The sequence below is a fragment of the Macadamia integrifolia genome, unplaced genomic scaffold, assembly GCF_013358625.1.
Source record: "Macadamia integrifolia cultivar HAES 741 unplaced genomic scaffold, SCU_Mint_v3 scaffold1178, whole genome shotgun sequence".
NCBI lineage: Eukaryota > Viridiplantae > Streptophyta > Magnoliopsida > Proteales > Proteaceae > Macadamia > Macadamia integrifolia.
Window position 1 is genome coordinate 133,617 of NW_024868110.1, and position 27,508 is coordinate 161,124.

At 39.1% G+C, this 27,508-nt stretch overlaps 2 protein-coding genes and 2 pseudogenes across 2 annotated transcripts in view; all 4 read right to left on the bottom strand.

Moving 5' to 3' along the window:
• Positions 1 to 5,339: 5,339 nt before the first annotated feature.
• The window catches only part of LOC122063010, a 46,749-nt gene continuing 24,580 nt past the window's right edge, over positions 5,340 to 27,508 (bottom strand). Inside the window, 5 exon segments of the mRNA XM_042626661.1 lie at positions 5,340 to 5,725; positions 6,034 to 6,079; positions 24,533 to 24,600; positions 25,371 to 25,466; positions 26,961 to 27,061. Coding sequence (XP_042482595.1) covers positions 5,645 to 5,725; positions 6,034 to 6,079; positions 24,533 to 24,600; positions 25,371 to 25,466; positions 26,961 to 27,061 — 392 coding nt within the window. The 3' untranslated portion in view covers positions 5,340 to 5,644.
• On the bottom strand, positions 6,258 to 8,215 carry LOC122063009. Its single transcript, XM_042626660.1, has 2 exons — positions 7,808 to 8,215; positions 6,258 to 7,720 (listed from the first exon to the last, which is right to left on the bottom strand). The coding sequence occupies exons 1-2, from the start codon at positions 8,132 to 8,134 to the stop codon at positions 7,676 to 7,678; spliced, it is 372 nt and encodes a 123-aa protein (XP_042482594.1). The 5' UTR covers positions 8,135 to 8,215; the 3' UTR covers positions 6,258 to 7,675.
• LOC122063020 lies at positions 10,404 to 10,521 on the bottom strand (annotated as a pseudogene).
• LOC122063019 lies at positions 19,491 to 19,608 on the bottom strand (annotated as a pseudogene).

Here is a 27,508-nt window from a genome sequence, read left to right on the forward strand (position 1 = left end):
TGCCTAACCGTACAGGCTGCGGCATTCTAAATTTCTCATAAAAGAGAAAACTTTGAAAGTCTTTACTATTTATTATAGCATATAGAGAAATCAAATGTTAAAAAAAGAAAAAAAGAAAAAAGAAGAGAAATCAAAGTAGTTCTACAACTCATCAAGAAGACACTTCTTTAGTTATGACTTATTCTTATTTTTCTTTATTTATAGAATAAAATAATAGGTTAAGCTTTGCCATCTAAGGGCTTATTAAGATCCACAGAGTCAAGGCAGATTAAATTTATTTGACTTAAATCAATCTCTCTCTCTTGGATCCGATTCTTTTATTGTGCATAAGAGGCGGTAGTTCAAATCCAATGCCCTGAAATGTCTTGTCACAAAATCCAACACACAAGTGTACGTTTCAAGACGCTCCAAAGAGTTGGATCTGAACTGCAACCTTTTTTATGTAGTAAAGAAATCCTCTCTCTCTCTCTCTCTCTCTCTCTCTCTCAAAGTAAAGACTTCACAACTGATGATTTAATATTACACTCACAAGTCACAAGAAGTAAATGAATTTGAATTTGTAAGTGAGTTATCTATGCTTCTTCTAGAGAGTATGAATTGATTTAGAAAATTATATGGTGCACCCTCAAGTCATTAGTAAACGAATTTGAATTTGTAACAGACTAGTATATGCCTTCCAGAGCATGAATTGGTTTAGAAGACTCTCTCTCTATCTCTCTCTCCCGAGTCATCAGTCATGAGTGTGAATTGCTTGAGATTTCTTGGGCTTAAGAGAGCATGCAAGACCCACGCCGCTTCCTAGCAGAATTAGGTCAGCAAGTTACACCTAATAAAAATATACGTATTGTTCCTCATATGGAGATTTGTCATCTGATCATGATCCTCCGATTCTTCAATATTAATCTTTATTTTGTGTAGTAGAGATTGGGTTGAGCTGTTTCTAAAACGATAGACTTGCATGGGACTTGGGGCATTTAAAGGGACTTGGGAGCATGGATTGAGGAATTGATATCAGCTGCCATGTCACTATCTTATTGATCGTACCACCAATCTCGATACTGATACAAATTTGATATTTTTTTTTTCATGAAAAATGATATTTTGATCTAGAACCTTACCAATCCGGTCTGATATGATTAATATATTGTGACTGATACCATGAACTAAATCTGTGGGTATAGCTACGAGATAGGGTATATATGTGAAGTCTCATGTCATCTATTATGTCATCACCATCACCATCACCATCATCATCACCATTGTCACATTGTCTTCAATCCGATTTAGGTATTTCATCTTTTTACTGGAGGGAAGCAGGACTTGGTGCACTTGTGGGTTGGACTTTGCAAGGTCCCAAGCACCACACATATATTGATTCAAAATTAAATAATAAATAAGAGAAAAACATTGCTATGCTCTTATACAGATTTCTTTATACTCTCTTTATATAAATAATGGGGCCTACACTGATACTAACTTATTCTAACCATGTGAGTTCATATGGATAATATCATTTTTCAATCCCTTATTAGTGTAGCGTGTAAATTCTTTTTTTTTATTATCTTTTTAACAAAATGACTATGCCTTACCCCAGCTCTCAATGGTCCTTGCACTGGTGTAAGGGCCACACAACCTGTTAACAATCCCCTCCCTACTTTGATATATAAATAGAAAAAGTTATCAAGGAATGTAAAATAATGTTGTCCAAAATAAAAGGGAGAGTTTTTCTACAATATTGAAGAGAACTTGAAGACGTTGTCTAAAAACGTCTGCAATGAGGCGGTGAGGTGTAATGAGCATCCAATGGTTGGACTCTCTCAGTCATTGGATGCTCACTACACTCACCGCTTACTACAGATAATTTGGACTCCATAATTACCACCCCCTCCCCAGCACGAAGTTCACAATTCCTTTGAAGTAGGGGTGTCAATTCCTAAACCGAACCGGTAAAACCGGCCAGACCGAACCGATAACAACCCGGACCGAACCGAACCGAAGCCTTATTGGTTCGGTTCGGTTTCAAGTATTGTAACCCTAAAACCAAACCGAACCGCACCGAAAACCGGATGAACTCGAAACCAAACCGAAACCGGCTCAAAACCCGGACCGAAACCGAAACCAAACCGGTAAGAAACCGAAACACTCCAAAATTCATTAAAAAAATTAAAATTTGAATAGTTTTGTATACATTTGTATGGAAAATCGAATTCAAACTAGACCAAAAATCAAAACCAACCCGGTTACAAATCGATTTAAGAAATCGAAGTTCAACAATTCATCATTTGGTTGTTTCTTAATGGCTCCATACCGGTTTAAAAAACCGATCCAAACCGAAATGAACCTAATAAATCCAAACCGGTACCAACCCGAACCCAAACTGCACCGAAACCGACACCGGACCGAAACCGATAAATCCTTATTGGGTCGGTTTCGGTCACTTCCAAACTCACACCGAAACCGGTGGAACCGGACCGAAACCGCACCGACCCGGACCGTTGACACCCCTACATATGGTGAAGTATCCACTCAAAAGCTTGAATTGTTTGTAGAAGTCCACTGGAATTTTTTGAAATATTGTAAATCCTAGAGTTAGTCGATGTGAGATTATTTCTATTAGATCATACATTAATAAATACGAAGAAAAACAAATGTATATATATATATATATATTCACACAACACAAAGATTTAATGAGGTTTACACACCGATGTGGTGTGCTACGTACTCGGGTGAAGAAGAAGATGACTCACTATATTGGAAGAAAAGTTACAATTGAGATCTCTCTTTAGAGCAACCAAATCATGGCAAGAAAACTCGCCTAGAAATCGTAACACGAAAAACCTTAATTTTCACTACTTACTTAACGAGACGCTAGTACATTATATACTCTTCCAAGTTGAGTCAATCCATTCGGGTTGCCACCAAAATATGTCGGAGCAGGTCATTCTTCAAAACGGATTAAGAATTCGAGACAAACATCACAATTTCCAAGAAAAGGTTAGAGAAATTATAGAAAGTTCAAATAACCTTGTAGTCTACCACAAGCTAGAGAGAGAGAGAGCAACATGATGAATATGCATAGAGTTGTTTTTTCTCAATGAGCGTATCTAGTGCATGAGGCTTTTGTCACTACAAGGTCTAGGGAGGCTTATAATGTATATAGGCTTACCCCCACTTTACTGAGAGATTATTTCCTAACTCAAACCTGTAGTGGCCACTAGGTAGGTATTGTATAAAGAGCTTGTTATTTTGAGCCACTTCGAAAGCAAAACTATTGTTGTTCCTGTTGGAAGGATTAGGGCACTAGCTTAGAGACTATGATATTGTGCTAACATCCTAGATTGAAAGGCTAGATGTGCTATCCCCTAATAATTTCTTTTTTAAAGTGTTTTCATTGATTTATAGAGTTAATAATTTAATATTATCTTTATTATTACATTAGATTTAAGCCAAAGTACTTTTGTCTGCGCATAGGCATTGTTATAATGAGATCCTAATTCCCAATACGAAAGGGGTAGTTCACCAAATCCTGATGTCCTCTTTATGGTTGTTCTTTTCTGGCTGAAATAATTTACTATTTAAGTTTTGTCTTTAATTTGTTTCTGAAGCTTGTCATTATATCTTCATAGGATCTAGTTTTCTTGCACCCACAGTGAATGAGAATCTGTTCATCATAGAACATCTAAGCTGTTCCAGGGTAGGAGGTAGGACGCACATGCGGGGTCTTCTCTGTTGGATTCATGCGGTGAATTCATTATACGGCTTAGGAAATTTTGTCCATCTTCATATGTTTTTGTTTTTGTTTTTTTTTTTTTTTTTTTTTTTTTTGTTTTGTTTTGTTTTTTTTTTTTTTTTTAATTTTATGAAGCTGCTCTTCTTCTTCTATTATTTTTGAAATGGAAGAGAATTACTAGGAGTGACTCTACCGAGTTCGATCAACCAACTACTTGGGGTGGATCGGCAATATAATGAATCTTGTTTTGCCATTAATTTTATTCTATTATGAAGACATTATCTATTGCTAACGTGCAATTAAGAAACCAAAAGAACTAATGATTTTTCTCCACTGCTCAAGTAAATTGGGCCTTCTGATCATCCTCCTAAACTTCATATTTGCACCATATTAATCATCCTCACCACAAATGATGGATTCATTTTATGGAAGTACCTCACACATATTCGAACGAAAAGTTAATTGATTGAAAACCCCATGAGGAGTTCAATTCTCCAAATATTGGACTGTCCAACGGTTGGGAGGATTTGGCAATACACACGCACCCCTGTGAGATGCATGTACAAGTCTTCACAGTAGTTGAATGATTAATTGGGCACTAATTGGGTGACATGTTAATTGGAGAGGAGCCGGATTCATTGAATGATGGGAATAGACAACATTCATTACATACATATCTTCGGATAAAAGAAGATTATGAAAATACTTACTTGATATCTCACTTATCAAATTCCTTTGTCGAAGACACCGTTTTTTTTTTTTCTAAGAAATTGACCATATGATTTGTCTGATCGATGCATAATATGATGAAAGTAAGATTTTTTTTTCTCACCACAAATGATGAATTGTGATATGGAACCCCATATTCAAATATCACAATCTAAAAATCCATCACAAAAAGTGAGATAAGTCCCCAAAGTAGTCCACATACTATATGATAGTCTATAGGAAAAGTGATACTAAAAGGATCTGTGGCATTGATGGGTACTCAAGCCGACTAAATGCATTCAAAAGTCTCATTATTCCTGTGCACCTCCTTCCATTCCTGACTACCAACCCACGTGAGGCTGCGGAGATCAAAAGAGATGATCTTCCCAAGACCAGTGGGTACTACTGCCATGCATCTTCACTTATATCACTTGTTCATGAACCTTATTACGTACATCTTACCATGCATGCATGCATGCTCGCTCATTATCAACCTCACTTGATAGCAACAACTGATAGCAACAAGAGACCATCCCATTTTAAACCAATTGGTTTTAAGATGGAAACTTTAACCCCCTTTAAGGCTGATGTACACGACTCTTGTTTATCTTTGTTCATCAACTTTTTTTCCTTGGTCATTACTCATTCCAACCAAGTAGTCTTCAGGAAGCCTACTACTACCAGTCTACCAGGGTGGGAGGGAGTTAAAGAGGGACTAACAAGGGTGCATATTAAGACATACAATCAAGCCAAGAGAGTCAAACCCATGACCTTCTAGTACCTTGAACTGTACCGTCAAGGCTCCAACCAGCCGCCCAAGCATTTGTCTTCGCTGCACCGTCCCAACTGGGCACCAGGAAGGTTTCTGTTAACCGTTAGAACTCACTAAGGAAAAGAATGAAATTCAAAAGGTTGTAAGCTGTAATTAGGTGGTAAATATATTATCTGTAATGTTTTGTACATTCATGTATACCTCTATCTCAACAGTATATACAGCTTTCTGAACCATTTGCCCAATCAAATTTTGTTATTCTATAAAAAAAAAAAATATTGAAAAAAAGAAGAAAAAGGGAAGTGAGGAACATGTATGCAAGCAAGAAAAGCTGGAGTATTTCAAATGGTAACCCTTTTTATAACGTACAACTGAACAATTTCCCTGTTCTTTGTAAAAGATTCCAGTAGGCAAAGAGAATGGCATCTTTCTCATGCTTTCAGGTGGTAATATTTGTCAAGAAGCTTCTCTGAATACTCTCCAAAGGTAAGAGTTCCATTTGGCGGAATTATCTGTAAAACAATGTAGGCCCTAGCTTTAATCGAGTATTATAAGCATTAATACGCTAATACATTATCATTGTCACCAGCGGGATATTGAAACCCAAGAAACTCATTTAGAGTTTGGCCACTAGTCCACTGGATTATAACTATTAAATGTTTTCTGTTGTGCAAAACTGTTTACTCAAGAATACTCATAACTTAGCTTCAGATACTTCTCAAGTTGTTGCAGTTGGATGTGAGCTGGAAAGCGAATACACAAATTCAAGTGCCATGGAAGTGCAAAGTAGTGAACGAAATTTATGGTTGAGTAAACTTACCTCCTGATGTAGATGCACATCCCTGGGAAACTTAAGATTTTCATCCCTGAAAATTGAATGAACAAGCATCAATCAAAATAAAGTCCTACCTCCACTGTTGCAGTGTTTTGGTTCATTGATTTAAAGTATGAAGATGCACTAAATGATGTATTCTGAGTCTCGAAATCAAACCTTTTTATATGGGTACAACCAAGGAAGTTCATGAATATGGTCCCTTGCTAAAGAAGAAAAGTTAAAATTGATGCCTAGTGGATGAAATATTTCCCAAATATTTAGCTTTAAAAGACGGAAATAGAAATGCATTTTCGTGTTTCGTTATTTCTTTGTTAAGGCATACAATCCCAGCGCGTATTGAAATTTGATTTATTCTATCTTTACAAAGATTCAGAAATTTATTAGGGCTGTGAAAAGTAGAACACATTTTCTGACACATGTAAAACAAAGATAAATTATCCTACAATAAGTACACATAAAATAGACAGCTTGATGAAGAACGGAATATTATCCAACATATCTCCTTAATCAATTATCCTTATCTTTAAAAAAAAAAAAAAAAAAAAAAAAAATGAATGGTACTCTTCTAGTGCTAGGTGGCTACATTGTATACCTGATTAGACAGGCAACTTCCTCTCTTTAAATGCAGCATTGGAAATTTAATTCAAGCAATCCTTTCTAGAAATTTCTAACCATGTATAAAGAGTTTCTAAGGATGGTCTGACTCTGTTAGAATTGGATTTGAAACTAAAATCTAGCAGTTTCATCATTATATTGAAATCTACATGTATAGGGGTGCCAAACTAGTAAATATTACCTAAAAAACATCTTCTGCAAGCTAGATTGTTAAAAAAAAAAAAAAAAAAAAAAAAGCTGGGAATGATCTTGGAGGAGCAGTTCGACTAGGAGAAGTGTTAAGGGACGCAGTCTCACTTGAAGGAGGAATGATCTTGCTTGGAGGAGGAGGTACATGACCAGGTTGCTTCAAATGCTACCTGACGAAGAGCTTCGGAAGGAGTAATAGCTGCAGACCCATCCTTGCCATGGTCGGTTCCTTTTGAGGGATCACCGCATCAGCAGTCGAAACAACCTTGGTCTTCTCATTTCCACTAGACGAGGCAACAGGTAAAATGACATCGGGCTGAGGGACTGATGAGGCCGCAGCATGTTGGTCGAGTTTCAACTCCTTGATTTTAGACCACTCCTTCAAAAACATACTGAAATCAAAATCCGGATGAACCTTCACCACCTCTTCCCATAGGGACATACAACCCAAGCAAATAGCATTCAACCCTGCCTCAGCCTTCTCCTTCTAGATATCCTTGGTGACCTTATATTTCCCCACAGCATTAAGGACTTCCCGTTCAGCCGTGGCAATGGTCCTCTTCACCCTCTCTTGAAGTCTAGCATTGTTATTCTGAAAGATCAACAACTGCTTCTTTAGGGTATCAATAGTATTAGTCGGCTTAAGAAGCTCACCCCTATTAGCCTTTAACTCTTCCTCCACAGCTAGGGCCTTCGTCGTCGTTGCCACAATAGAAGACTTCTCAACCTCCTTCAGGGTGGCAGAGAGTTTGCGACATATTCATTGGTCTTAGCAAGGATAAGCCTTCTTAGACTTCCTTCTGTAATTTTTGCCTATATGATGCTACTGCTCAGCTCGAACGAGAACCTTACCAAGCACAGCTTGATCCTGTTACGAAAAGAGGAATTTACCTGTTGGTCAAGAGAGGCAAAAAAGTAGGATGGTCACAACGTACAAAAATGATAAATAACTGACCCCAGCCAGCTGCGTATAACATCTCTCAAGAAAAGAGCTAAACTTCATGCCTGACAGGTGTGACCTGTCCTTTGGAAGAGCCCCTTCGATCACCATGGCGGGAGCTACATTGGCATCATCGAAGACAGATTGCTCGCGAGAAACCCCGTAGCAGGGAGTGTACAAATATTCAAGAGAAGCAGCTGGCTCCTTCCCCCTGACCTGACCCCTAGGACCCCCTTGGCTCCTACCACCTTGTTCAGGAGGGGGCACAATGGTAACCTCATCCCGTTGACTCTTCGGAGGTAGATTGTGGCCTAGTATCCACGGCAACAGCCTCCTCAACATCGGCCTGGGCAGCAGTCCCCTCCGTAGGTGCCGCCTGCTTCATCTTCTTCGAATCAGGGTCCTTCCCTTCATACTTGCGCTTCCTAACCGTTAGAGGAAATTCGTCGCCTGACAGCTCGGAACTTTCCCTCCGAGGAGGAGACCTGACTCAATCCTCCCCAAAGAATCCCTTCTCGGTAATCCTCTCCTGGTCAGCAACCTCTTCTCTTGGCCCCTGGTTGGCCCCAATCTCGTTGAGCACCTCAAGGAGAAGGCCCTGATCCATAGGAACTGCAGAAGAAAATTGAAACTATCAGGACCATGCGACAAATAATAGGGGGCCGGCCACAATTGATAATAAAGTCACCTGGACTCAAGCCATACTTGACCAACACCTGGTCGTCTGATGAGAGACCCACACAGATGGGTACCTTCAACTGCTCCAAGGTTCTCTTATCCTCATCCCAAATGGCAGGAGCCACATTAACCTTCCTTATGTTCACCACCGACCAGGTAGTTGGGAAATCAAACGGCTTAGAAGCCCTAGCAAAGAAGAACTTGTCCTTCCACTCATGAATTGAGGTTGACATATGATCTATGACCAAGTCATGCCTATACTGACACCTAAAGTAGAACCATCCCGGAAAGTTGGGGTCCCCGGTTAGGATGAATATGTTCACGAATAACTTCAAGTTGGGAGTCCTCTGGATACACTAACACCTAATGTAGAAGCCCAGTATACTCCTTCCAATAGTTTGGGACGAATTCGGCAGGGAAGATACTATAGTATCGCAACACAAAGGAACTTGAGAATGGGAAAATGGAGGCCGGCCAAAAAGGAGTGATTGTAGAAGCAAGCCTACCCCTCCCTGCCACCATTGGCTCTCTCTCCCTCATTGGGAAGCCTCAAAACCACCGAGTCAGGGATATGATAAGTCCTCATATACCTCTCTAATTCTTGGCCCGATATCCCAGACACTACCTGACCCACGGGAAGCCTAGAGGTGGGGTCATTCTTCGGGTGGTAACCCAAGGTGATTTTACCCTGAGCCTTTCCCAAAGTAGGGACCTTTTTACCAGGAGGCTCATGGACAGCTGGACTCATAATATGAGGGTTGTGAGTATGAGGTCCCAACGTTAGGGTTGGAGCGGTCGCCAGAGTCCGATGAGGTATCCGTAGATACCATTTTGAGGAAAAGGAAAGAGAAGAAAAGAAGGAATTTACAAAGAAAAGGGAAGAGGAACTTACTGATTCAAGTGAGTAAACAGAAGATGAAAACTCGAGTCACGACAATGAGAAACTACTGAGAGAAATGACAGGCTAACCATGAGATCTCCGACAAGTACTTGCAGTGGCGGAAAGAGGGAAGACGACGGTAAGAAAAGGGAAAAAATCCAAGAACGGAACAGTAGGACCCCCCCACCCACCTTTCCATACTAATATGATTGCGGAAACACAGAAGGCAAACAGTAGATCCTCACCATAGAATAGGAAACGACATCAACGGCCAAGATAGTGGACAACCCATCGATCGTTGTCATGACCACCCATGCCCAGAAAAACCGACACGTGTTCGCCTCATTCGCCACCATAGTGGAATTGTCCTTCATATACAGCTGGTTATCACGTCAATCAAGGAGGCTAATGATGGTAATTCACCGCCTTGACATGAAAACACATGTCTTGAAGCACGATGTGGAGTGCATTTAATGCCCTTCAAATCCATACAGAGATTTTTCAAAGAAAAAATATGTTAAAAAAATAAAAAAGGGGTAATGAAGAGCAACAGAATCCATGAAGAGAGGACAATGTGTAGCACCGACCAAAAGATACTCTTTCATTCTACTCCTCTAACCTCCTCTACTAGGAGCTTAAGGGAGTGGGGGGCATCTGATATACAATTATACAACTGACCAATAATAGTTATGACCGGTACAGATACTCTTGACCACGTAGGCACTGTATCCAACGACATTCAGCCAAGTCTCAACCCACCCAAGTCAGTTATCTTATACTCACTAGGAACCAACGTCCCAGGCTCAACCTGACTAGGAATGGTAGTCCTTGTAACACCCTAATCTGATATTTATACCCCTATTTGTGGACATGCAAGAAGAAAGAACAGAGAAAGCCAATGTTGGCATGGTTGGTAGCTCTAGAGTGCCAAGAAGGCAGAAGTGACCCCACCTGCTTCTGTTCAGCCTGCCAACATCATTAGCGAACTCATCAGAAGGTGTGGACAAAGAGGTAAGTTTAATTACAAGACAAAGTATAGTAAGAGAAAAAAAAAAGGTGCGACATGATGACTTCCCAGGGGGTCACCCATCCTAATACTACTCTCACCCAAGCACGCTTGACTACAGAGTTTTATAGGATTTGGTGCATTAGTACTGGTATGATCGCACCCAAACAAGTAGGTCCAAAACAGGCCAGCCAATTTTGCCTAGCAGAACGTAATTTTTGGGTTTTTACACTATGGAGCCCACCTCTGCTATGTAAAATTCCCATTATACCCCTATAGGAAGAGACTTAAATGAGGCATGAAATGCATATTTTATACTAATAAATAAATGGGAGGAAATGAATTTATAAACTACTAGGTATTATATATATAGTATATATGTAATTTATATGGAAATAAAATAAGGCAGCCAAACAGGCCTTAGTTATTAACTTAAGAGGGCAGCCAAACAGACCCTTGGGGCTGCCTTATATATAAGGGATAATGGGCTGATATTTCATACAAATCGTGGCTGTTGTAACAGTAAGGAGAAAAAGAAAGAAAGGAGAAGAGGAAGAAGGAAAGAGAAGGAAGAAGAGGAAGAAGGAGAAGTGAGGAGGGAACTCACTCACCTCAGGCTGCTCCTAGATCAACTCTACACCCAGGTAAGTGAACTTACTACTGCAGCAGAGTTAATTAGGTAATTTCATGTAGATTAGGCAGCTAGGGTTAGGATTTTACCCAATTGTTTACTACCAGGGAATCCCTGTGAGTAAAATGCTGCCCAGTAAAGAAAGCCCTAATTTCTATGGGCTATTGGGGACCCAACTGGTAAAAAACCCTATCCCTGCTAAACTCTAGAACATAGGACTACTTCTTTTTCAGTAGGGATTATACAATAAGGGCTGGAATAGGGTTGATTTGGTAGAAATTCTGCCAAAACCCTAGAAACATAATTTTATTCAAGCTGGAATTATACAGTAGGGGATGAATTAATTAGGTTAGGTTAGTACTTATAAATGTTCATCTCAAATTGATGGCCAAGGCATAAGAAATACCCTAATTCTATAGATCTCTTTAAATTCCAAAACTATTCCTGCAGAATTGGACTATATCAGTTTTGGGTGTTATAAATTGAAACCCAAAATTGGGTCAACTTGGCATTTAACCTTTTCCTTACTGACCTAAGATAAGTATTGAAAATTCAGAATGAAAAATTGATGCAATTCGGGCACTACAGAAACTATGGTATAGAGAATGAAAAAGGCAGAATCAGATTCTGCAGAATAAAAGGAGGAACCGACAGGTCCCGACAGGCCAGCCAGTTTTGACCCAGGTAACCCACCGATTAGGGTTCCCGAAGCCAGATGGGCTGTGTAACAGGTTACTAGACCTTTGGACATAAGTTTGAATTTGTATATATAAGAATTAATGAGAAACATAACCCATGACTGTAGGATCTAATGTTTGGAATTTCATATGACCTCGAGGACTGTAAGTATGGATGAAACCCCTTCATCCAATGAGGATCTATTAGTGATTCTCTATATCTAATTCTACTATAGAAAATGTTTAAGAAATCAAGGAATCAATATGTATATAGGAAGTAACAGACAAAGACCTCTATAGGTTGGGAATGGGAACGCTATACTTAAAGCAAGTGGATAAAATGTAGGAATTTGTGATGTACCTAATGATTTAAATATCTGTTGAATAGGGAGCATAAGTGACAGTGTGGCAATTTTCTTGAAGAAGTGAACTTGCAAAAAATTGAATACCAAGGTGAGTGGGTGCCCTTCTCAACCCCCCATTCTTTTGGTGTGTTTGTTTAATCTTATTTATGCATTAAATTGTTTGTGTATGTGCATTTACATTTACCTGCATTTATTATTTAATTGTACTATTGTGATGGAATGGGATGGAATGGAAATGAGAAAGGTAAGACAGGTTAGATGGGTCACGTGCAGGTGCCCATGTTTGTATGTGTGATTGTAATGATTGGCTGTTCATCATTAGAATGCTAGGTTAGGAATCATAACCCTAAGTGCTACACCCTTTGTCCGTAAGGAGTTAAGTACGGATAAATCCCAAATTATGTGGCTGCCTAATCAACAATGCACTTGTGATAAGATATGTTGTATCAGTTATGGATGTGAGACAGGATATGACGTATTGTATGCCTGTCTGTGAATATAATTATGATACGGGGTTACCTTTTAGGGGTTAGCCGGTGTGACCCTGGACCCGAACCAACACTGGCTGGCTCCTGCCTACGGCGTAGCTTGTATACCTGAGGCCTAACGTATAGGGTAGGGTATGCCACCTACGTTAGGAGCACTTATACCCATAGGTGATGAGACTTAGTAATGGATTATGAATTTTGTATAGTTAATTAAATGGACTCATGAGCATCATTCTCTATGTGTGGAGTATGCATTGCATATGGATGTGTGTACTTGTTCTCCCCCACCCCTCACTGAGCATTATCGGTGTTCACCCCCTTTACTTTGATCCTATAGATGACGAAGGCGGTATTCTGCCGACTCCCGGCATTGATTATGAGACAATGTCTATGGATCACATGGCCCATATTCTAGAAGATGAACTCGATCACGGACCCGCCTGTGAATGTGACGACTGTGCCTATGGAGGCCAGTTCTTCTGAGGAGTAGGATGGACTATTCCTATATCTTTTTGTGTATATATTCCTGTTGATGCATACTCTGATGTATATAGTCTACTACTGAGATACTATAAACTGTGAATATTCTCTTTTTGTAAGGTATGCAACTCTCATCTGAATAATTGTAAATATATCTTATCACTTAGTTGGCACTGGAGCTTATGTAAGATATTTTTTTGCTGGACTGTGCATATATATATAAACTCTGATCTTTCTAGTGTAATTGTGGTGTTATGATCTGCCCTAGTCTAGATCCTGGAGGAACAGGCTGACTGGATACGATGAGATTTTCAGTGCCGCATACCTTAGCCTATTAGAGGCAGGGCGTGACAGAGTGGTATCAAAGCTAAGACTTGGGAAAAAGTATCATAACCCATAAGACCTTTATGCAGTGTCATAGGACTTAATAAATTAAAAGCTTCAAAATAAAAAATCAAATTTAGAGAAACATTGTTGTGATAATTAAAGATGTCCAATAGAGAAAGGAAATGAAAAATTGTATAAACTCTGAATGTATGTGCACTCGTGGTCAGAACCAAGACACTAATTTTATGTGAAGCATGCTTCATGACTCATCCTTGCTGAATATGTGTTGAGCCTTTGGGAATTAATCAAGTATTTATCTTACGGGAATTCCCAAAAATGCCACCAAGACGTGCTCAACCTCAGTATGAGCTACGACCAAGGAAGAGGGGTCGGGCTGCCAAAGCTACCCCTCATGTGCCAGTAGGGGACAAGGCAGGAAGGGAGACTACAACTAGGGTGACCCTACCAGTACAAGCATCCGCCCCTACAGCAGCAGCACCTGTGCCTCCACCTACACCACTAGTGATCGCACAGCACAGGATGTGGCAGCTATTATAACAAATATGATACAAGGGATACAAGAAGGGCTGCAGCGAACCATACAGCAAAATATGCAGCAGCAAAGGGCAATGGTTAAAGAATTGGTCACTGCCATACATGCCAAGGAATCACCAGCAAACCATGTATCTATGGCACCACCCCCACCAACCCCACCAGCTCCTGCTCCTAATCCTTTGTTTGAATTTGGAGTTCCAGCCACTGGTCAGACTATTAGTGGACAAATATCCCAAGCATCACCAGCTAGGGGAACACTTACAAGGCAACAGACTCCAGGAACCCCTCCAGTAGAACAAGTATGGACTGATACCAGCAAGTTGATGGAAAAGTTTCAGAAGTATCGGCCTCCATATTTCAGTGGGGTGACACACATGGTTTAAAGTATCTCCAATACCGATACAATACCCTCCGATACATATCTTAAATTTAGCCGACTGATACGATACACACTGATACAATACATAGAATTTTTAAAATCCTTTCGTATCGATATATATCCTACGATACATACCGATATGCATCAATACACCACCGATACACATCGATATGATACGATATGCACCGATACGACTTTATGGAAAATATAAAATCAAGGTGAAATATACGTTTTGGTATGTCTCGGATCGTATCGGTGTGTATCGATCGGTACATATCGGTGTGTATCGGTATGTATCGATCGGTATACATTGGTGAGTATCGGTATGTACTGATATAGTGCGTTACGGTCATATAATAGGCAAGATGAATAATTTTTCAGAAAAACACGATTTTTCGAGGGGTTTTTGTTCCAAAGTTGCTGCCAGCCATATTTCTCTCTAACTAAAATGGAAATTAAGGTTGGGAACAAGGATTTTACATTTATGGGACAACTACAAACCTTGAATTCTTAGTGCGATACCCTCAATTTAGTGTTTATGCATAATACATGTTATCAATAGCTTTTTTTAACAAATTCTTTATACAAAAGTGTTTAAAAAAATGTTTCCTATTCATTTATGTGCGTATCTTTAGCGTATCTTAGCGTATCTCCGAAATGATATGATATCTCCGAAATGATATGATACCTCTGATACGTATCTTAATTTTGGCCGACCGATACAGATACCGATACTTTAATCCTTGGTGACACATGATCCATTGGCTCCTGCCAAATGGATAGGAGTAGAGAAAGCTTTCTCAGTTCTGGGCTGTAATGAGGAACAGAAGATCTTGTGTGCTACATACCAGTTGCAGAATGAAGCTCATGCATGGTGGAAGGCTACCAAATCCATATTGTTAGCCATATATCCACACCCGACTTGGGACCAGTTTGTAGAAGTCTTCTATAGGAATTACTTTCCCATAAGTGTGCGAGATAGGAAGGAATCTGAATTCATGGCATTGGTACAAGGTCCCAGGTCAGTATTAGAGTTTTAACAACAGTTTGAGGCATTGTACTACTTTGCACCTGAGCATATGAAGAATGACAGGGCAAAAGCTAAGAAGTTCGAAAAGGGGCTGAGATCTAGTATTGGGGCAGTACTGATTGCACACCGGCTCCAGACATATGCTGAAGTGGTTCAGATTGCCAAATCCATTGAAGACAAGCAAAGAGAGGACAATCAAATTCAGGCAGCGAGGAAAGCCAAGGCAATGGGAACTGGAAGGCAGTTTGGGAAGTTTGTGAAGGGAGCTACATCTACTGCTATTGTGCCTAGGAAGACTAACTCAGGTCAAGCGACTACCCAGTCCCGGCCAGCAACCACCACTACCAAGCCTCTATCCATGAGGTGCTATGTGTGCCAACAGCCAGGACACTTGGCCAGAACTTGTCCCCAGAGGAAGCCAGGAGAGCCCAATGTGACTTCTTCATCTACATCCACAAAGAAGCCACAAGTAGCTGGGAAGGTGTTTGCATTGTCAGCTGAGGAAGCTGAGACTGCCCATGGAGTTGTAACAGGTACAATATTAGTTCCACAGTACCAGCATTTGTATTGTTTGATTCTGGTGCATCTCATTCTTTTGTGTCTTCACATTTTGCTACAAGAATGGGGATAGAACAAAAAAAGTTAGCACATAAGTTGATGATTAGTACACCCACTGGGTTTATAGTGGATTTGGAGGACGTATATGAACCATATGTGATTCAGATATGTGGTCGAGATATGATAGCCCATTTGATTTGCATAGACATGAAGGATTTTGATGTGATACTGGGAATGGACTGGTTGTCAGCATACTGAGCTTGTGCACTCTGTGCAGAGAAGAAGATAGTATTTAGACCTCGGGATGGAGATGATTTTACATTTCAAGGGCATAGGAGAGACAAGGCCAGGAAATTACTAATTTCTACCATACAAGTTAAGAAATTACTAGAAGAAGGATGTGAAGCCTATTTGGCATGTGTCAGGAATACTACCAAGAAGACTGCAACACTAGAAGAGTTAGAAGTAGTAAGAGAATTTCCTGACGTGTTTCCTGAAGATCTATGTAGTGTGCCCCCAGATAGGGAGACGGAGTTTTGCATTGATTTAATACTTGGGGTAGCATCTGTATTTAGAGCACCATACAGAATGGTTCCTACTGAATTGAAGGAATTGAAAGAGCAATTGCAGGATTTATTGAAGAACGGTTTTATTAGACCTAATGTATCACCGTGGGGAGCTCCAGTCTTATTTGTAAAGCAAAAAGACGGGAGTATGCGGATGTGTATTGATTATCGGGAATTGAACAAATTGACTATTAAGAACCGATATCCACTACCCCGTATTGATGACTTGTTTGATCAGTTATAGGGTGCTATTACTTTTTCCAAGATTGATCTGAGATCTAGGTATCATCAGTTGAAGATCAGGGAGAGTGACATATAGAAGACAGCTTTCAGGACTAGGTATAGCTACTATGAATTGTGGTTATGCCGTTTGGACTGACTAATGCTCCAGCAACCTTCATGGGATTGATGAACAGGGTATTCCATGATATGTTGGATCAGTATGTCATAGTGTTCATAGAAGATATTCTGATTTACTCCAGAAGTAAAGAAGATCATGCAAATCACTTGAGGTCTGTGTTGCAAAGGCTGAGGGAGAAGCAGTTGTATGCTAAATTTAGCAAGTGTGACTTTTGGTTATCACAAGTGAATTTCTTAGGACATATTGTATCTACAAGAGGCATAGAGGTTGATTCTGGAAAGGTTAAAGCAGTGCTAGATTGGGAGTCTCCAAAGAATGTCAGTGAAATTCGAAGTTTTCTAGGTTTGGCAGGTTACTATAGAAGATTTATTGAAAATTTTGCTCGAAGTTCTGCACCTATGACTCGGTTGACTAGAAAAGGAGTCAAGTTTGAATGGACAGAAGAATGTGAGAATAGTTTCCAAGAGTTGAAGAATCGACTGGTAACAACTCCAGTCCTTACTATTCTAGATGGTACCTCAGATATGGTAGTATACAGTGATGCTTTCAAACAAGGTTTGGGATGTGTGTTAATGCAAAATGGAAGAGTGATTGCATATGCTTCCAGAAAATTGAGGGATTATGAAAAGAATTATCCTACCTATGATCTGGAATTGGCAGCCATTATCTTTGCACTGAAAATTTGGTGTCACTATCTATATGGAGAAAAATGTAAACTTACAGTGACCACAAGAGCCTTAAATATCTCTTCACTCAAAAGGAATTGAACATGAGGCAGAGAAGATGGTTGGAGTTACTGAAAGACTATGATTGCACAATTCATTACCATCCAGGGAAAGCTAATGTAGTAGCTGATGCATTGAGCCGAAAGCATAAGACTACCACACTTGCTGCTCTCACTACCAATCCGATGTTAATAGAAGAAGCAAGGAAGTTTGATTTGGAAGTAATTACAGAGGTGGAGACACTTGAAGATGTGACACTTGCCACCTTTGTGATTGAACCCAGCTTATTTGAAAGAATTAAGGAAGCTCTACCCAAAGATGATATGTTGAGGAAGACAATCAATGCTATCAATGTTGGGAGACAGAAAGATCCTAGATTTTCATTAAAGGATAGAACTTAGTGGTTTAAAGACAGATTATGTGTTCCATGGGAGGAGAAGTTGATAGAGTTGATCTTAAATGAAGCTCATAGTACTCCTTACTCTTTGCATCCTGGAAGTACCAAAACGTATAAAGATCTGAAGAAACTATATTGGTGGTATAATATGAAGAATGATGTGGCAGAACATGTAGCTAAATGTATGAATTGTCAAATGGTGAAGGCAGTGAGACAGAACCCTATGGACTGTTACAGCCTCTTCCAGTGCCAGAATGGAAGTGGGAACATATTACTATGGACTTTGTGACAGGGCTACCACGGACTAGAAAGGGGAATGATACTATCTGGGTGATTGTTGATAGATTAACAAAGGTAGCACATTTCATACCTATGAAGATATCTCATTCTATGGAGAATTGGCATAGTTATATATTGATAATATTGCGAGATATCATGGTGTGCCTGTCAGTATTGTTTCTGATCATGATTCCAGGTTTACTTTTAAATTTTGGGAATGTGTGCAAAAGGCAATGGGGACCAAGCTGAAGTTTAGCACTGCATTTCATCCACAAACTTATGGACAATCAGAAAGGACTATCCAAATTTTGGAAGATATGTTGAGAGCCTGTGCTATAGATAATGAGTTATAGTTGGGATAAGCATGTGCCTTTGGTTAAATTTGCATGTAATAATAGTTACCAAACAATAATTGGTATAGTACCATTTGAAGCTTTGTATGGAAAGAAATGCAAAACTCCATTATATTGGGATGAAGTTGGAGAAAGAAGAATTTTGGGGCCAGAACTGATACATACTACCTGTGAGAAGGTTGATATAATCAGAGAAAGAATCAAGGCAACTTAATCCAGACAAAAGAGCTATACAGATAGTAGAAGAAAAACTTTAGAATTTGATGTGGGTGATAAATTTTTTCTGAAAATCTCACTAGTAAAGGGTATAAGAAGATTTGGAAAAGGAGGAAAATTGAGTCCCAGGTATGTGGGACCATTTGAGATTCTGGATCGGATTGGCTAGACAGCTTACAGATTAGCATTGCCCCCAGAGTTGGAAAGGTTCCACAATGTTTTTCATATATCAATGCTGAAGAAGTATATTCCAAACTCTTCCCATGTACTGCCTACTATTGAATCATTTGACCTTGATGATGATTTGAGTTATGAAGAACAGCCTGAAGGAATCTTTGATAGAAAAGAACATCAGCTCCGGAATCGTATTATCTCTTATGTGAAGGTGAAATGGAGAAACCACCCAGAGCAAGAAGCCTCTTGGGAAAGGGAAGATGAGATTAAAGAGAAATATCCAGAATTGTTTGGATTACCAGGTATGCCTCACAAATTTCGAGGACGAAATTTTTTGTGAGGGGGGAAATTGTAACACCCTAATCTGATATTTATACCCCTACTTGTGGACACGCAAGAAGAAAGAACAGAGAAAGCTAATGCTGGCATAGTTGGTAGCTCTAGAGTGCCAAGAAGGCAGAAGTGACCCCACCTGCTCTTGTTCAGCCTGCCAACATCATTGGGGAACTCATCAGGAGGTGTGGACAAAGAGGTAAGTTTAATTACAAGACTCAGTATAGTAGGAAAAAAAAAAAGGTGCGACATGAGGACCTCCCAGGGGGTCACCCATCCTAATACTACTCTCACCCAAGCACGCTTAACTACAGAGTTTTATAGGATTTGGTGCATTAGTGCTGGTATGATCGCACCCAAACCAATAGGTCCAAAATTGGCCAGCCGATTTTGCCTAGCATAACGTAATTTTTGGGTTTTTACACTATGGAGCCCACCTCTGCTGTGCAAAATTCCCATTATACCCCTATAGGAAGAGACTTAAATGAGGCATGAAATGCATATTTTATACTAATAAATAAATGGGAGGAAATGAATTTATAAACTACTAGGTATTATATATATAGTATGTATGTAATTTATATGGAAATAAAAGAGGGCAGCCAAACAGGCCTTAGTTATTAACTTAAGAGGGCAGCCAAACAAACCCTTGGGGCTTCCTTATATATAAGGGATAATGGGCTGATATTTCATACAAATCGTGGCTGCTGTAACAGTAAGGAGAAAAAGAAAGAAAGGAGAAGAAGAACAAGAAAAGAGAAGGAAGAAGAGGAAGAAGGAGAAGTGAGGAGGAAACTCACTCACCTCAGGCTGCTCCTAGATCAACTCTACACCCAGGTAAGTGAACTTACTACTGCAGCAGAGTTAATTAGGTAATTTCATGTAGATTGGGCAGCTAGGGTTAGGGTTTTACCCAATTGTTTACTGCCAGGGAATCCCTGTGAGTAGAATGCTGCCCAATAAAGAAAGCCCTAAATTCTATGGGCTATTGGGGACCCAACTGGTAAAAAACCCTATCCCTACTAAACCCTAGAACTTTTTCAGTAAGGATTATGCAATAAGGGCTAGAATAGGGTTGATTTGGTAGAAATTCTGCCAAAACCCTAGAAACATAATTTTATTCAAGCTGGAATTATGCAGTAGGGGATGAATTAATTAGGTTAGGTTAGTACTTATAAATGTTCATCTCAAATTGATGGCCAAGGCATGAGAAATACCCTAATTCTACAGATCTCTTTAAACTCCAAAACTATTCCTGCAGAATTTGACTATATCAGTTTTGGGTGTCATAAATTGAAACTCAAAATTGGGTCAACTTGGCATTTAACCTTTTCCTTACTGACCTAAGATAAGTATTGAAAATTCAGAATGAAAAATTGATGCAATTCGGGCACTATAGCAACCATGGTATAGAGTATGAAAAAGGCAGAATCAGATTCTGCAGAATAAAAGGGGGAACCGACATGTCCCGACTAGCCAGCCAGTTTTGACCCAGGTAACCCACCGATTAGGGTTCCCGAAGCCAGATGGGATGTGTAACAGGTTACTAGACCTTTGGACATAAGTTTGAATTTGTATATATAAGAATTAATGAGAAACATAACCCATGACTGTAGGATCTAATGTTTGGAATTTCATATGACCTCGAGGACTGTAAGTATGGATGAAACCCCTTCATCCAATGAGGATCTATTAGTGATTCTCTATATCTAATTCTACTACAGAAAATATTTAAGAAACCAAGGAATCAATATGTATATAGGAAGGAACAGACAAATACCTCTATAGGTTGGGTATGGGAATGCTATACTTAAAGCAAGTGGATAAAATGTAGGAATTTGTGATGTACCTAATGATTTAAATATCTGTTGAATAGGGAACATAAGTGATAATGTGGCAATTTTCTTGAATCCAAGAAGTGAACTTGTAAAAAATTGAATACCAAGGTGAGTGGGTGCCCTTCTCAACCCCCTATTCTTTTGATGTGTTTTTTTAATCTTATTTATGCATTAAATTGCTTGTGTATGCGCATTTACATTTACCTGCATTTATTATTTAATGGTACTATTGTGATGGAATGGGATGGAATGGAAATGAGAAAGGTAAGACAGGTGAGATGGGTCACGTGCAGGTGTCCATGTTTGTATGTTTGGTTGTAATGATTGGCTGTGCATCATTTAGAATGCTAGGTTAGGTATCACAACCCCAAGTGCTACACCCCTTGTCCGTAGGGGGTTAGGTACGGATTAATCCCGAATTATGCGGTTGCCTGATCAACAATGCACTTGTGATGAGATGTGTGGTATCAATTATGGATGTGAGACAGGATACGACGTACTGTATACCTGTGCATATAATTATGATACGGGTTACATTTTAGGGGTTAGCCGGTGTGGCCCAAGACCCATACCAGCATTGGCTGGCTTCTGCCTGCGGCGTAGCTTGTATACCTGAGGCCCAACATACAGGGTAGGGTATGCTACCTACGTTAATAGCACTTATACCCATAGGTGACGAGACCTAGTAATGGATTATGAATTTTGTATAGTTAATTAAATTGACTCATGAGCATCATTCTATATGTGTGGAGCATGTATTGCATATGGATGTGTGTGCTTGTTCTCCCCCACCCCTCACTGAGCATTACTAGTGCTCACCCCCTTTCCTTTGATCCTATAGATGACGAAAGCGGTATTCTGCCGACTCCCGGCACTGATTATGAGACAATGTCCATGGATCACATGGCCCATATTCCAGAAGATGAACTCGATCACGGACCTGCATATGAATGTGACAACTGTGCCTATGGAGGCCAGTTCTTCTAAGGGGTAGGATGGACTATTCCTATATCTTTTTGTGTATATATTCCTGTTGATGCATACTCTGATGTATATAGTCTACTACTGAGATACTGTAAACTGTGAATATTCTCTTTTTATAAGGTATGTAACTCTCATCTGGATAATTGTAAATATATCTTATCACTTAGTTGGCACTAGAGCTTATGTAAGATATTTTTTTGCTGGACTGTGCATATGTATACAAACTCTGATCATTCGTAGTGTAATTGTGGTGTTATGATCTGCCTTAGTCTAGATCCTGGAGGAACAGGCTGACTGGATACGGTGAGATGTCCAGTGCCGCATGCCTTAGCCTATTGGAGGCAAGGTGTGATAGTCCTTCCTGGTGCCGACTAGGGAATGCTCATCTCCATTGACCACGTGTCTTGTCCCAAGATTCATCTCCCTCGTCCATGTGTTGTCTAGATCCACTACTTGACATGAGATAACGACACCCGTAACCATTTCCAGACTCAACAAACCCGACCATGGTTAGGTTAGGTTAGGCGGTTACCAGATCTAGGAATAACCATGATCAGATAAGCCCTTAACAGATCAGCCACCTTATCTTAGACAGTGATCGGTCCACCAATAGTTCGCGGGTCCACATCAGCAAGGAAAGCGACTTGTTACCTGATAGGCAAAGTCATCGGCCACTATATATAGGGGAGTCAGCAAAATTCAGGGTAAGACACTTACACACTCAGGGCTCCTCCTGTTTTCCCTTCTCTTAATACACTGGAATATCAAGTTAGGCATCAGAGCCTCCTTCCCGGAGTCCCCCTCCAAGCCAGTTTTCTTAGCTTTGTTCTGCAGGTCCTTACTGAGTGGGAAACTGCAACAAAAGGAATGATAGACAGAGAAACTGGGTATATTACTAATATTAGTACAGTATACTGGTGCCAATCTGATTGTGGAGAAAACTGTGACAGTTACAACATAGATTGGACCAATTAAAAATTTGCTAAACACTGAAAAACTCAAGTAACAACAAACAGGGAAAGTGAAAGGAGTGAAGTAAGACAGTTTCTTATCTGCTTGATTATACTAACTTCTATGATCTTTCAGATAAATTATCAACATGTAAATGATGCCTATAGAGTACAGGTAAGGCAATAAAACAGAACGAGTGAGATAGAAGTACTGAGAGGTGGGCCCGTTGGCTATTCTGACTGCCTAAACTGGGTAATTGGCCATATGGACAGTTGCCTCACCAGGAAAGAAGCAGATGAGGTCCATGGGGATGGGTATGCATGTGTGTGGGGGTGTTTGCATGCACATGACAGAGAGAGAGAGAGAGAGAGATGTTTTGCGCTTCTACTCACAGGGGAGTGGAGATTGTAGACTACAGCACATGGGAAGCATCTGAGACCATGTTGAGGTAGGTAGTTTTGGAGCTAGTCCATGGCTGCATTGTGATCATTAAAGTTGGCAACACAAGTATCTATTGCGTGGGCTGTCAGGACTCAGGACCCCCTTCCAGCATGAGTAACCTGACCTTGAGGTGTTCATTCACAGGACCAATACTCTGATGGTTGTAAAATGTCTATTGTCTCTAAGAGCTAGGTTTACCTTGGCAGACAGCTTGGGGTCTACTTCCATTAAGCACAGCCATCAGGATCTCCACTGGTATAATGTCAGAGCAAATCATATTTGTTGTTTTCTTATTCTTTTTCAACTGTTTTACCCTTTCATTTAATAACAATAAAAAATTTCATCACGAGAACATTGACATCAACAACAACAAAAAACTAACTAAGCCTTATCCCAACTTAGTGGGGTCGGCTACATGGATCCAACAAACCAAAGTAGGAGAAACTGTGGTCCAAACAGAAAAAGGGGGAATGAAGAGATGCATAAATTGGGGGGGGGGGGGAGAATGAGAAGATAAATGAAAATGGAAACACAAGGTGGAGATTTAATGGTTTTAAACCTGGTAAATTCTGGTGCTTGATTTACTTAGACTTGAACTAACTCCATCACTTTTATGGCAAGTTTCTTTCAGATGAAAAGATTTGAGTATACATCAAACAAACAAACTGAAATATTGTGTCAGCCAATAAAACCACATTGGCAGAATTGACAATTCCATAACTATCACCCACCAGGCAAATCAAATTGTTCAAATGTATGTCCACTATCATATTAATGTTAAGTAGGCATTCACTTTCTAATGTTTTAAATAACCATCAACTGAACGGCTGAACCAATGTGGGATACTACAAGGTAACATTTCGGTCTTGGATAGACACAGATTTATTTGATCTTTTGGTTCTATGTTATTTGATGCATCAAAACATTTGGTATGCAGACATGCAAAGCTTAAAAAAATCCATGGCAACGCTGCTAGGAAAATGGACAATTCTAACAATATATATCCTTGTGAAGAATCTGCTTACATAAAAAGGAAAAAAGAGAGAAACATTGAAAGGAAAAACATACCAGTCAGGTTGCATGAATAATGCAAAAGTTGAACGGTCCACACCAAAAGCATTCTCTCCTTTGGGTGCCTAATTAAAAGCACAGCATGTCAAGATAGATTTTCTACGAAAGTATGGCCATAAGTCCAATAACAGGAAAAGAAATTTTAATTAATATTATCTGGCACCGGTGGACAGCCTATGGCCCTGTGCAATGCATGGAGAGGAAAAAAAAGGGAAAAAAAAAAATTAGTGCAGATCTTACTTCTTCTTCTTCTTCTTCTTCTTTTCTTCTTTTCTTCTTTTTTTCTTTTTTTTTCTTTTTTTGTTTTTTTTTTTTTATTTTTTTTTTTTTTTGAAAAAACAAGGAAAGCTCTGGCTAAGAGATTTAAACCAGCAAAGCTAAAACTGTAAGGATGACTTTAAACATGTTACGATACAAGGAAGAAATATTTTATTAAAGCACAAATCAGTGCTTCAATGACTGTGTTAAGCAATGAATCAGTTCAATATGACACCATCTATGATCTATAGATGGAAAGATGGATAAGCATAGATAAGATTTAGAAATTTCTTAAAAAATATGACAAACAATGATGCCTAAAGATAAAATTTCCTGCAGCTAGTTATGGCTACGTAGGAATATCAAAATGACAAGCCAACGTCAACAAATGTTGTGAGGAGGGGGGGGGGGGGGAGGTAATATCTTCATAAAAACAAAATGCAACATTTTATTGAATGACATCTCTATAACTAAGTTGAGTTACTCAAGAGTCATGCCAGATGAAAGACAAGACATGCTCGTGTTTATACTACAAATATTGCTGAATAAAATAATCAAAATGCAAGAAAGTAGGTACCCTAACACAATGTGGAGTTGCACAAAGACAACCGCTTGAGAGTATTTCAGTGGTTTCACCAATTTGGTATGCTATTTCATCTTCTCCAAAGACAACCTGATGCATCATAAAAACAGCCTGAGCTATTGGGCAACACAAATTTTATGCTTCTACAGTGTCAGGTTACAAGCATCAGAAGTAGCCAATTTTCCATTTTGAGAAACATCCATAGGGATGATAGAGGTTTACCATTCAAGTCATTTACATACAGTAATGTGAATAGGGACTGAAATTTGTTAAGAAATTCAAAAACTATGAGAGACAGAGATAATAAGGTATACTCTTTTATAAAACATAATAAGATACAAGCAAACTAGGGCACTTAAAAGTAACCTAAAACATATCCGTACATAGTGTGATTTGGTCGAACATTGGGTACTAAGTTATTGCAACAGTGCTAGCAAGTACAAAAGAAGCTTCCAGAGTGTAACAAAAAAAAATTTGGTAGCCATTAAAAGAGAGGATCATAAAGACCAAAAGCCATAGATGGCTTCTTATTTTTAAAAAATCACAAGATCAATAGAGGCAAGGCTGTATTAAATTTTTTTCAGACAATAATCTCGTAAAAATTGACTGACAAAGAAAGTCAATAACCCATTATACCTTGTCTTTCAATCCTTCAACAATCAAAAGATAAGCATCCATGATACAGACAAAGATTTCTTGTTCAAGTAAAAGCAAAGGAACCCTATGGACAGAGACATACTGCAAATTCCTTACCTTGGAGAGAAGTGCTAAGTTGGAGTGTTGGACGCTAAATCAAGGAATTTATGTGCATCCTATCAAAACCTTACTTGATTCAAACCAAGGTAATTAGTGTTTGTGACTGCTGGGTATCCCTTTATAACATTTACTGATAGTTCAACTGTCAAAATAATAATGATAATTAAATTAATAAATTTTTTTTATGAAATCATGCTGGTTGGAGCTCCGTTTATTTGTTAAGTCAGAAAATCATCCGCAATAAAGCCAATAATAACATCCTGGGATTTAGAGGTTTCTATTATTATAGAGAGAATTCAGTAGGGGCCACATCTGAGATTCTACTTTTTGTTTTTAAGATTTAAACTCAGGACTGTCTAGAAAAGCTATCATGTCTCTTGTTAAGACAAGCTGGACTGGATTACCTGGGCCAGATCTATCATAGATAGTTAGTATATCATAATACTGATAATTACATTTTTTATTTTTTATTTTTTGCTAACTGCTTTTCCTTTTTATACTTCCAGATAATATTGACTACCCTAGTTGAACTTATAAAGTACAATGGAAATATGTGATACTCAAATTTCTCAGCCAATTATTAGAACATGTGGCACAAATTTTACATTTTGTTACCAATAATCAGAAAAGATATCCCAATGCACAACTAAAGAACCACAAAAAATATCAGAAATTGTTTGAGATTATCTAAAGCCAGTGCAAAAGAAAACAATTATATGAGGAAAATTATTGGAACCGTAAAATATATCATTCTCAGACATCCACTATGGTAAAAACCTATTCATCAGAAAATCCTGGCATGAAAGACTCAAGAAAGTTATATAATACTTTGACAATCTGGCCAGTCCGTGTTTTAATGTAAAGGCCAGCAGCACTATCAGGGCAAGGTATTTCTACAGCATCTCTCATAAACAAGCCACAGGTAAGACCTACAAGTGGAATTCAACTTGGTATTAGAAGCACAAAAAATGATCATATAAGTTATCATAAGTTCAGAGATTCTACTAAGGACGTTCATAAAAAATGCAACTGTGACTTAGGAACTAGAAAATTGTCTACCACCAGATGATGGTATTAACGGATCATGCATGAGATGTTTGGAAACTACAGGGATGATAAAATGTTCATGTAGTGTGTGAACTCACCAAGAACATATTTTTTGTTCAGATGATGTGGTTTTCCAACTCATTAGCAGATGAGTTGACTTTGATGGGGGTCCCAAAAAAAGCTTTTATTTCTCCTTATCCCATTGTTTATCCCCTTTTTTGGGTTCCTGCCCATTCTGCCTGTTGTCGTTGTATGTTATCCTTATACTATATTTTTATTCTAATAAAACTTATTGCTTACTAATCCCCTCCCCACCCCCCACCCCCCCC